Below are 12,505 nucleotides of genomic sequence, written 5' to 3' on the forward strand. Positions count from 1 at the left end.
ATTTATTATACAGTGAACTGTAATTTTCACCCACTGATAAATATGCTTCTAAAAATCCCACAGAAATGAATAGAACGAGGGTGAGTTTTTATGTACAGGTATAGGATCCGTTATCTGGAAACCCGATGTCCAGAAAGCTCCGAATTACGAAAAAGCCTGTCTCCCATAGACTCCATTTTAATCAAATAATTCAGATTTTTAAAATTGATTTCCTTTTTCTCTGTAAAAATAAAATAGAGCTTTGTATTTGATCCAAACTAAGATATAATTAATCCTTACTGGATGCAAAATAGTCCTATTGAGTTTAATTAATGTTTTATTGATTTTTTTAATAGAAGGTATGAAGATACAAATTACGTAAAGACCCTTTTTTCCGGAATACCCTTGGTCCCGATAACAGGTCCTATACCTATATTAAGCTCTAAACTCACATTTTGATAAATCTGACCCTAAGTTTAAAGAAAAGATACAGATAAATAAATGTTAATTTAAACAATCTTTTTATTTGGATAGCCCTAAACACATTAATCATCACATCGCTCAAACCCATAAATGATACCTACATCTATACTCCTTTAACTATGTAGGAATTTGTATCATCTGTGTATGAATAATGATAACATTTGCATTCCCCAAATTCCCTGTGCAAACACACATACCCAAATATCCCCCTCTTTGAGGCATGTTTCATATTGCACAAACTGGCAATAACATTGCAAACTGCTGCAGCAACAAAACTGTTCATGCCTCCCAAAAAACTCCCCAAAGAAAATCTGAGGATGAGATAGTAGCTCATATATACCATGTGTTTTTTCAGTTTAGGAAACACTTTGCTGAGAATCTGTTCATGATGACTCTGAAACCTCTGGAGCTTTGGGAAACCAGGGATAAAAAACCCTGCAGAGACACAAGAGACAAAACCTTTAGCAAAGAAGGGATAAATAACATTACCTCACAGGCAGCACAGATATTTGTAATGGGCATAATAAGGGACAAATCCAAGGTTAGATAAATGAAAACGCCACAACCATGAGACACAGAATGTGGTCAGTATATCAGCACCAGTGGGACAGTGCCTAGGGTTGTAGATTCAAGGGGCAGTGCAGCCCACAAGATGTGGGACACTGTATAAGAAATTCAATTTTTCATGCATACACTTGGTTTCTGCTTATATCTACAATTTTTGAAAACAAAGGCAGAAATATTCCAACACAGCTGCAAAAAAATAAAAAAAAGTAAATAAACACAGGCACACAGCACACTTTATTATCTATCTGTCTATCTATCTATCTGTCTGTCTGTCTGTCTGTCTGTCTGTCTGTCTGTCTGTCTCTCTATCTATCTATCTATCTATCTATCTATCTATCTATCTATCTGTCTGTCTATCTGTCTATCGCCATATAAAAAGATACAATTTACAGGATATTTATGGCTTCTGTGTATTATATATAACAAAAGAGAAGCCGGCACTTTGACATAACGTAAAAAAACAAAACAATAGCTTGCCTGGGTGCAGTAACAGAGGTCTTATGAAAACAAAAAAGTGTTTATTAAAGATGGACTAACGTTTCGACTGGCAATCTAGCCTTTCTCAAAGTGATATACATACAACAGACAAAGCCTGATAAACCTAAAGTGGCGGGAATGTGAAGGGAGTGATGTCACCATGGCGCCATGTTAGTGAAAGTGAAAACATAAAATAAAATGTACACAACATACACAAAATGTGTATGAAGTAAAGCAAAAGCAAAGGAAAAACAACAGGAAACAGATATCATAAGTAAAGTAAAAGATGAAACAAAAATAACATGTGACAAAATTGTCAATTTCTATTGACAACATTGTTTCAAGGTGAAATGGAGTGCTGGGAGCATATCCCAATCGTGATGCACTCATAGCAGAATTGATAATAAAACAAACATTTAAAAAAGACCTATTTTAACTGAACAGTTCCTGAAAATGTATGAGCTATATCCAGCGTGTTAGAACCCTAAGGGAGGTCATAGATGTCCGTTCCAGAACTAGGAATTCTTACAGATACGAGTGCGTACCACTGATGCAGGCCGTAACATAGGTTGCCATAAGCAGTCCATTCCGGGACAAGGAACTCTTACCGATATAAGTGTGTCCCGCTGGTGCAACCCTGTAGTGTCCTGCACCAGCGGTATGCACTGGATATAGCTTGAACATTTCCAAAAACTGTTCAATTTATATAGGTCCCCCCAAATATATATTGCATAAACCTGCTCATATGTAAAACCCTGCTTCATCTAAATAAAACATTTTCATAAAAATATACTTTTTTAGTAGTATGTGCTATTGGGTAATCCTAAATAGAAAACTGCCATTTTAAGATTTAAAGGCCAAGCCAAGGCACACATACATGCTAGGCCCCATCAGCCAATGAATGGACAGAGTTCTGCCTTTTGCTCCCACACTACTTCCTGTTACAGTTAGAGCTGCATTATTTCTGGTCATGTGATCTCTAGGGGAGCACACAGCCCATCACTAATTGGTGGATAAAGGGAAAGGATGTAAAAGGACAATATTTACTGATATATATATTCCAGTTTGGCGAGATTCTTTAATAGGTCACTTAACATTGTATAACTGTTGGTTAAGTATTCGTTCTGGGGGGTATACTTTTCCTTTAACCTGTGGTATGTGGTAAAAGCTTCTTTTCTCACCGTGCATTGCATGTCTTTGGTTGGTTAGCAGCTGTGCCAGAGCCCAAAAGGCATCCTCCTCGTTCAGATACATGAGCAGTACAGCTGCAATCTGACTCATCCCCTGGCAGTAACTGACTTCCTGTGGAGCACAGCAACACACTAGTGAAAACAAGCCCAATTAACTGTAGAAATGTAGTACGACAGCGATGTAGCTCATTCAGGCACACATAGTGACAAAACAGTACTGTGATTATTAATTTACCAGTCTGTAATAAAAACAAAAGATTTCTCAAGTTGAAAGATCTACATTAAGGTGAAAGCTATGGTCACATCCAAATGTCATTTTCAGATATATTTTCCTTGCCTGATTTCATTTAAAGGAGTTGGTCACCTCTGAGTTGGCTTTTAGTATGATGTAGAGAGTAATATTCTGTTTGCAATTGGTCTTCATTTTTTTTATTATTTGTAATATTTACTTTTTGTTCAACATCTGTCCAGGTAGGAGTTTCAGCAGCTACATGTTTGCTAGGGCCCAAATAACCTTAGCAACCAGGGAGTGCTTTGAATGAGAGACTGGTGTATTAACAGGAGAAGACCTGAATAGAAAATAAGCAATAATTGATGGTTGCTGGGTCAGTGACCTCTATTAGAAACCTGCAAAGATTTAGAAAGTGGCAAATAATTTAAAAACTATAAAAAGTAAACAGATCATTTGTTGTTTAAGTTGTTTAAAATTAGCCATTCTATAACATACTATAAGGTAACTTAAAACTTTTGAGAGCGGGCAGCATTCAGCAAATTACACTATGGGACACAACCAATCCCCATCCTGCATGCAAGCAACCAGTGGCTCCGCAGACCTGCCTCTGGGAACTGTGAGAACTCAAAGTTATTAAAGCAACTTACATTATTTTCGGTTATTTGCCATTGTACACATTAAGGCTCATGTCCAAAAATAAGTGCAAAGTGCTTAATTGGATGCAAAATTAAGTGTGTCTGAAATCTATTCACAAAGGTACAATTAACTGGTGCTGCCTTTACTGATGAACTCCTACACATGCGTCTTGAACCTTGTAATTTGCCTGCTAATGCCATCATTTACACCATGCACTGGAAGCAGTCGAACTAGGGTATCTGTGGGCCTACAGGCATCACCACCTAAAGGCCCCATCACCACAGACTCAGAGGTCCACCACCCCACCCTTGGAACCCCTTCCCCCGACCTGTCATGGGTGCCACAAACTGATCTCCCCAGCACTAGTCCCGGACAGGCAGTAGACATTGGGCAATGGGGCTACTGGGGCTACTGGGTTTTCTCACAGTTCCCCCTAGAAAGTCTGCAAGTCTGGAAGTGATTCTATCCATGCACAATTGTTTTTAAAAAAAGGCTTGTGGGCAATTTACCAAAGTGAATGCTATTTAGCAGACATCTGCAAGATGCTGGAATTTTTTATGTTAAAGGATCAGTAACACCAAAAAAATTAAAGTGTTTTAAAGTCATTAAAATATAATGTACTATTGCCCCGCACTGGTAAAAATTGTGTGTTTGCTACTATAGTTTATATAAATAAGCTGCTGTGTGGCCATTGGGGCAGCCATTTAAGCTTGAAAAAAGGAAAAAGGACACAGGTTACATAGCAGAGAACAGATACGCACACTGCTTTAATGAGGGGCTGGTGGGAGTGGTATGTAGGAATCTGTCCTGCTGCCCAATACTTTGCAGATCATTCAGAGAAGCAAGGTAGGGAGTGGCAGTGAAGAGAGCAGTTGCACTTGCACCTCTGGGATTGTAAATGACCCCTAAAGTCACTAAAAAATATCCAAAGTCCCATTGTGATTTAGCCACCAGTGCTCACCATCAGCATCATGAAAAATATGGATTCAATGGGGGCTCAAGAAGAAGTAATGTATCAATGACAGCAATGTCAGTCAGAGATGAGCTGCACCATATTTAAAGGAGGTGACACCATGTTATAAAGGGCAAAAAATAGCTGGGAAAGAGCTGAGCTATTTTAGTGAGTGGATGAGGCACTGGGAGAAAAGCCAACACTAATTCACAGAGGCGACAAGGCAGATTTTTCAAAGGAGGTGACACCATAATTGAAAGAGGGGACCAGGCAGCTTGAGAAAGTGGGCAATGTATATGATAGATGTATATGACAGAGAACATGCGGCTCATTTACTAAACTAATACAAAGTGTCAATGCAATTCATTATGTTTTGTATTTTGCAGATGAAAGGGGTAGAGGAAAACATACTCTTATAAAAATATCTTCAGTTCTATGAATAAATGCACCAGTGCCTCAGTCTGTGTCACACTTCCATTGTTGTTATGGTACAACTTTTAGCACCTCTAAAAGCTGAAAGTGATGGAAGTTAGTATTATTTAGTGGTTTACTTTCTCACTAATCACAAGAACTACTCTTTGGGCCCCTCTATGTGCAACATCCTTCCCCACCCCCAATGCCAGGGCCGGATTTTGCCGTGGTGTGCATTCCCTCTGTCCCCACCCCTTGCAGCCCTGTGCGCGCTCCCCCTACACTCGCATCTTCCAAACCCCTTGCTCTTGCACCCCCCGCGTGCACCACCTGCCTTATAGATTGGCTGCACTGGGGACTGGATTGCCCCAGTGCAGATGTGGCCAGCAGGCAGCATGCTGCCCCCAGATTTTTGCCGGCCCAGATATATATATGGCTTTCCATTATTGACTGATTTCTTTACACTTCTTTTTATGAAAACAAATGAATGCCACAAGTCAACTCACCGTATTGTAGACAGAATAGGCAGACAGCACATCAAACAGCGCCCTCTGTCTGTGGAAGAGTGCAATTAAAAGCATTTGATTATTTGCAGTATTAACCCACTTTAATGCAAAAGATCATCAGTGTCAATTTATTTATATGAAAAATTAGGCAGGATTCCATTTTGAGATTTACACTCTATTTGAACATTTTATCTGAATATACCTATCCCTCGAAGAGAAGCAAATTCCTGTAAATTCCTGACTTGTACAATGCCACATGTTTGGTGAATGGCCTTTGGATTGTGTTCCTTTGCAGCATCATAATATATAGTTGGACTTTATACCCAGCAGATGTTTCCTTATACAATGCATTTCTCCTGGGATACTGATTGCCAGCCAGTTGTGCTACGTTGCATGATTTAGAAAACAATGGGAACAGGATTGAAGGCTGCCAGCACACTGATGAAGATGGACAGACAACAGCCTTCAGGCAAGTCATCCATGGTCATTAATGTTTTGCACTAATCTTCTAAGCAGTTTATTTCCAAAGCTTACCCTTTTTCCAATTCCCATGCATATGGGTTTCAGTTTATGGTCTACTCCAAGCCATAAAAGGAAGGTTCTTTTATTCATAAAAGTTGACAAACTGTGCATATCATTCAGTAGATGATCAGATCCCTGATGTGATCTTTGGGTAAGAGGATTTTCCAGCCTGCCTACACATAGGTCACTAAGCTGATGACTCAGCAGCAAATATCTGCTTGTGTATAGCAAGCTTGAGTTGTAGGCATAGTGATTAAATATATGAGCTATACCTGCGGTTGTCAGGTTGTCCTGTCATTGGCTGTGGCCCTGTTGTCTGCATTTAAGCACTTTTATCGGTAAATCTGCTATCTCTGCATTCATTTCCATCACTGCTTTTTACATGGGCTATAACCCTATAGTGTTAATTTTTCACTTTCTGTACTGTGTCACATCATATTGATTATCAGTTCTCCCTGAAGTTTTGTACATTTAATGACCCCCCCAATAAACTCCTTTCTAAACAAACTTAGTAAGTCCCTTCATCTTAGTGTTCATCTTTACTTTTGCTTTGCTCCCTCCTCTGACACAGCTGGGTGATCAGTTTGTTTCTTGAGTTAAGCTGGCCATACACGTGGCGACCATCGGTGGCACGAAACATCGTCAGATCCGCCACACACCACATTCACACACATTCAGGGCTGAATCGGCAGGTAAGGAGGTAGAAACAATAGGATTTCTACATCCTTCTGCCGATTCAGCGCTGAAGGGAGATTTTGGTCAGGCGCCTTCTATGGCGCCCGATCAAAATTTTCAAACTGGTCCGATCGGCGAGTCGCCGATATCAGCAGCTTCCTGCGATATCGGTCGACTCGCCGACATACCATACACGCACCGAATATCGTACGAAACGAGGTTTCGGACGATATTATTGGTGCCGACCGATTCGGCAGCTTATCGGCTCGTGTAGGGGCAGAACTGAGGGGCCTGGGCGACCGATATCTGGCCTGAAATTGGGCAGATATCGATCGGGCAGGTTAGAAAATCCAGTCGGATCGGGGACCGCATCGGCTCGTTCATGCGGTCCCTGAACCGACTGCCCCATTGCCGCGTGTAGAATTCGATCGTTTGGCCCCAGGGCCAAATGATCGAATTTGCCTACACGCCTCCCCAATATCGCCCACCCGTAGGTGGGGATATCAGGTGAAGATCCACTCGCTTGGCGACATCGCCAAGCGAGCGGATCTGCCGTGTATGGCTAGCTTTAGAATCAGTTGTGATTCCCCAGACTTCTGTGTGGCAGTTCCAGCTTTTCTTCTCGCTGTTTATTAAGATATTCTTAGGGGAGAGCATTTGCAAGGGTGATTCGTTCCAAAGTAATTCATTTACAAGTGATCTGAACAAGTTTAACAAGGAGTTCAAAAAAGAAAGCTATGAGAGCCACAACAAACTGCCATGCTATTTTCCTACTATAAAAATAAATGGACTGTGTAAAAAGTTTAAAGATTTACTGATGCGCTTCTGAGGAACCTACTCACCTGCAGCAGTCATTCACTTCATATATAACACTACAACCTACCAGCTAATGGCTAGCTCATTACATTTGTACTGATTATATGCACAGTGCTCCCTAAGGTAGTCTCCTCCTTAAACCCTCATTTTGTCTGTTAGTATTTTATTCACATATCTTGCTCCCTTGCTCTCATCTACATACTCCAGCTCTTTCACACTTTATAACCACTTGCGACTCCTTTGCATTTCAAATCCTCTTCCCATATCTCCTCACTCTTTTTTCCTACTTTTACTGGCTGCAGGGGATGTCTCTCCAAACCCTGGGCCCTGCTCCATCTCTCCCCTCTACAGTCTGTCTTAAATACTGCTGCCAGAATTCTCCTCCTCTCATCCAGAGGAGTTCAGGCCCTTCCCCTGCTGAAGTCCATATCATGGCTTCCCATAAAAACAAGAATAACTTACAAGCTCCTTCTTTTAACCTTCAAAGCCTTCAAAACCACTTGGTTGCACCCCCAACAACTGCTGTTTCCCGTCTTAAACCTTTCTGCCTTGCCGGAGAGAATCCCCCCTCAGTCTTTACAGAACTAAACTGAAAGACTACCTCTTGGAGCACCTGCGCAGCCCCTGATCTGGGTACGCGCACTGGGTTACCACTGTAACCTGCAGCACTCTAAGGGCTCTGGCACACGGGGAGAAAAGCATCGCGAGGCAACTTCGACGATTTGCCAAAATCGTGCCGCCGCGTGTGCCATCCCACCGGCGACTTACATTTTCGCCGGTGGGATGGCAGGTGATGGCAACTCGGGGAGATTAGTCGCCCGTGAACAGAGGGTTTTGTCACGGGTGACTAATCTCCCTGTGTGCCAGAGCCCTTATCCTCCTATTTACCCACCCATTCAGATTCTAAGCTCTACGGGGCAGAGAATTCTATCCTCTATGTCTCTTTGATTCTTAACTTATTGCAGCTGTACCTTGTATCTATTTTTATTTATCTATTATTTGTATTTATCTATTATTAGGATGACCCCCTGTTTTGTTGTAATAATTTATTGTTCTACTGTACAGAGCTGTGTACATAAATAGCACTTAAAATAAAGATATATACAAGTCTCCTTCACTTACTTGACTCCATAGCGCTCTCGAAACATAATGTGATTGCGAAACGTCCGGTTTATATCCAGATCAATTTGTTTAATCTCTGTCGAATAAGTCTTTGCCAGATCCTTAATTTTCTGCAGGGAATAATCAATATAATTCTAAGAAGGCCAAAACATTAATGCATTAAAATCCATAAGCAAATCTCTAGCAACGATTATCCAACCCCCACCTATCCTGCTCTTTGATTGCTCCCAAAATACTACTTATCTCCTCCCACAGCCCAAATGTCAGATTTAAACAAGCCATACACAAGGTGCCAAGGTCATCCAACTCACTCTGCAGGTCAGCTGGATAATACTAGTCTGGGGAAGGGGGGTTAAATAAGACCTAAAAATTACAGCACACAGGTACATTTACAGTACAATTAAAGAAGAAGACAGGCTTCTTTTTTAAAAAAACATTAGCTCAGGGTACTGTTTGCTGAGCATTGCCATTTGCTTTCGTTCTACCAGTTGTCCCCTGTGCCAGTTCTAAGAGGACGCATGTGTAGTACAGTCAGGGGAACAGGTAAGCTACTAAAATAACTGGAAACAGCTTGGCTCCTCTCTGTGGTTTTACCTTTTCTTCTCTTCACATAGAGAAGAAAATGGGAGGTCAATGCATCCATCAGTACAGTCCATAAACAGCAAAAAAAAAAAAAAAAAGGGGGGGGGCTACAAGTATGTACTGATAGTAATGATTTAAACACTGATATGATTAAGCCAATCAATCAATGCAACCTATCTACTACTTTATATCTACATAGCCTCAGTTACTTTTAATGATATAACCATAACCAGTAAGACATTCACTTGATGTTGCTGCTCTTATATAACATACCTCATATTTGCCCTCGTTCTTCAATTTTGTTTCCTCAACGTCCAAGAGCAGAGACCAGACTTGCCCTCTTACTTGTAGTGGGATACCTTTATACACCCTTCGGTACATCTATGGCAAAAAATGGGGTAATTGTACAACCAATACACAATATAATATAACAAGGGTGACAATTAAAAGGGGTAGACTTTCTAAAACCACACTATTTGCAGCTGGTTTTCTTTTCTTTTTAAGATCTTTAAATTATTTACATCTTAGTTCAGCAGTTTTTAAATTTTGAATTTTAGCAACTAGCTTGTTGCTAGTGTCCAATTTACCCTAGCACCGAGCCTATATTTTGAAGGACACAATGAAAGATGAATAGGAGAGAGCCTACAGGCAATAGTTTTTTTGTTGTTGTATTTTTTTGTACTAGTATTATTAACAAGCAAGCTAGAAAGTGGCTGAAAAGGAAGTAATTGAAGATTAAAAATAAAGGAAAACCAACTGAAAAGTGGCTAATAACAGCACATTCTATACCAAGCTAAATGTTAACTTAATTGTAAACTACCCCTTTAACTGATTTACCTGGCAGTAAGCAATGGCAGTGCTATAAAGGAAAGGAATGACTATATTACCTGTACAGTACTAGCAGTACATACATTCAAATAATAGGCAGCAGCACTATATTATGAACATAAAGCAAGTATTTGCTGCATAAATATAATGCAATATCCAGTTGTACACATAAAAGTAACAGTCGAGTATCCCCTATAAAGTCAAACTGACCTTAATGAGCAGCAGGAGGAACTGGGGCCTTAGTATTGTTATACTGAGTTACTCTTACTCTATACTTTTCATACCTTTTCACTGTTCCTGTACTTGCTCCATTTTTTAAGCATCTTAAGCCATTTATCCACACGTTCAATCTCCTGTAGTTTTTGCTGCAGGTCAGTGAAAAATAAGAGGTCATTATTACAGAAATTCTAACATAATGCGAAACAACATGAATGTGCATATGTTACAATTAATAGTAGGTGAGGATAACAAACAACATTGTTTTTGAAGAGAAGGGCTGGCATGGCCTGAGTGCCTTATAGATTGGATCTTTTTGTTCTTTTTTGCATATAGTTGTTTTTGTTGCCCATGGGCTGCTGTGCAGTGGTTTAGGTCAAGTGAAAGTTAGGCATATGATCCACTAGTAAGTTATTATCAAAACAAATAGCACTGGCAGCTATTTTCAGAAAGCAATGGCCCAGCAAATAAAAAACATTCAATAAACGGAGTGTAAACAGTAAGAAGTATGATTACAGATTAGAGGACACAGAAATCATAGTGGAAAAGTTGCAGGAAGTGACAAGCACTTGTGAAAACACTTTTAGGCAATAGTTGCCAGGAAACATGTAACTACACTATTCCAGTCAACTGTCAACCATCAGTGTACCACCACACGGCCCAATAAAGTCTGGAGTCTGCTGTATCACAGTCCCCAGCCCTTTTGTCATGTTGATTGCGCCTCTTGCAGCAAATGAACAAGTGTGTCAGCAGACAAACAAGGGAGCCCAGCCATCCAACGTTACAGCACTGCTCTTGACTGACAAGCTGCAAATATTTGCCCGCAGGCAATTTCAATGAAAACATCTGGGGGCTGCCACACTTTTTTACTTAATAAATGTAGAGTTCAAAGCTCCTGTGTCCCATCACCCTTAAGAGGAAGGAGACAAGACATACCTTCTCCTCCTGAGCACTACGTGAAGGCAATTCATGTTCACTGCAAGTGCAAAGAGACAAGCAAGAATCAGCACTCAGTTTATGTTATTACCTATGTAAAACATACGTTTTACATATAAAGACATTAAAAGAACATTTTGATTTAAAGTTAAATGTACTTTAAAAAGAAATTACACTGGGCATTTCTGGGTTTATAAATGTGTACGTGCTTCTTGCTAAATTGAAAAAAAAAAAGTTCCATGTTTGTGAGATGTAAAAGCTTATTTACCAACCAGGTGCAAAGTGCAACATACAGGTGCAATAGCTCAAGGTTTTTTGTTTTTTGCCCCCACTGGTGCTTATTTTGTGCCCACTGTATGGGGCATGAAGATTTGCACTTGAAACGGTCAGAACTTGTACCTGCCATGTAAAATCACAACATAGTGACACTTGCACATATGAATTCACAGAATCACCTGTTGGCAGCAGCTGCATTGGGAGCCAAGTGCATTCTGATACTGGAATTTATTACATACCATGGGAAATCTACATACTATTCAACCATTTTTAATGGCATGCATTTGATTCCTCCTACATTTATAACTAAATTACAGACCTACATAGCAAGAAAAAGAATCTAATTTAATCTATAAATCTAATTTAATTTATACACACGAATGAAACCAAAAGAAGTTACTACTAATTCAGAAAGCACACAGTTTAGGTGTAAAAAAGGAAGTGAAAAAAGACCAAAATATGTTTAAGGAAGCAAGGTAACACATTTGCACGTAAACACTAAACTGAAGTGTTCTCCCACCAACTCTACTAACGTATTTGGTACCTACCGCACTGTTTTTGTGCAGAAATTGTGCATAAACACTCACAATTTAATTGGGAACTACCATCACGGAATTCTCCTTTTGTGTGTATTTAAAAAGCTATTTGGAACAGTTATTTAAGAGATTTGTTTCCACTTCTTTTTCTGTATTTTCTTACCTAAAGTATTTTGGTCATTAATCCTTTGGCTACAGACTAACTGTGCTGTTTCTAGAGTAACTCCTGGCACCAGAGATTAGTGCTAAAATACAGGGGCGTTTTAATTGGCATCACAAGTAGCAGCTATCAAAATACTGTGTGCTTTATAGCCAAAAAACATGGACTTCTGCCACTGAGTTTGGGTTTTCCTCACAGCTCTATACTGCAATCTTAATTTACTATATTGCTAAATTATTATACACAATCCAATGTATTACATTTCCCAGCATGTGCCCCTAAAGTAGAGGTTACAAGCTGTGGGGCTGCCCCCCTAAATGGGCCTTGCCTGGGTAGGCCCAGCCTAAAACTCAGTTACAAGAGATTTGGGAAGAATGCCTGTTTTCCTCACTAGAAACTCCTG

General features: G+C 40.0%; 1 protein-coding gene across 1 annotated transcript in view; it reads right to left on the reverse strand.

Moving 5' to 3' along the window:
- usp6nl2 (USP6 N-terminal-like protein 2) overlaps positions 1–12,505 on the reverse strand; it is a 56,156-nt gene that overhangs the window by 8,755 nt on the left and 34,896 nt on the right. The window contains exons 4-10 of the mRNA XM_031900687.1: positions 11,131–11,170; positions 10,263–10,343; positions 9,424–9,531; positions 8,569–8,678; positions 5,434–5,482; positions 2,688–2,808; positions 803–897 (exon numbers count right to left, since the gene is read on the reverse strand). Of these exons, the coding sequence (XP_031756547.1) occupies positions 803–897; positions 2,688–2,808; positions 5,434–5,482; positions 8,569–8,678; positions 9,424–9,531; positions 10,263–10,343; positions 11,131–11,170 (604 nt within the window). The remainder of the gene's footprint in view (positions 1–802; positions 898–2,687; positions 2,809–5,433; positions 5,483–8,568; positions 8,679–9,423; positions 9,532–10,262; positions 10,344–11,130; positions 11,171–12,505) is intronic.

This window comes from Xenopus tropicalis, chromosome 4 (genome assembly GCF_000004195.4).
Source record: "Xenopus tropicalis strain Nigerian chromosome 4, UCB_Xtro_10.0, whole genome shotgun sequence".
NCBI lineage: Eukaryota > Metazoa > Chordata > Amphibia > Anura > Pipidae > Xenopus > Xenopus tropicalis.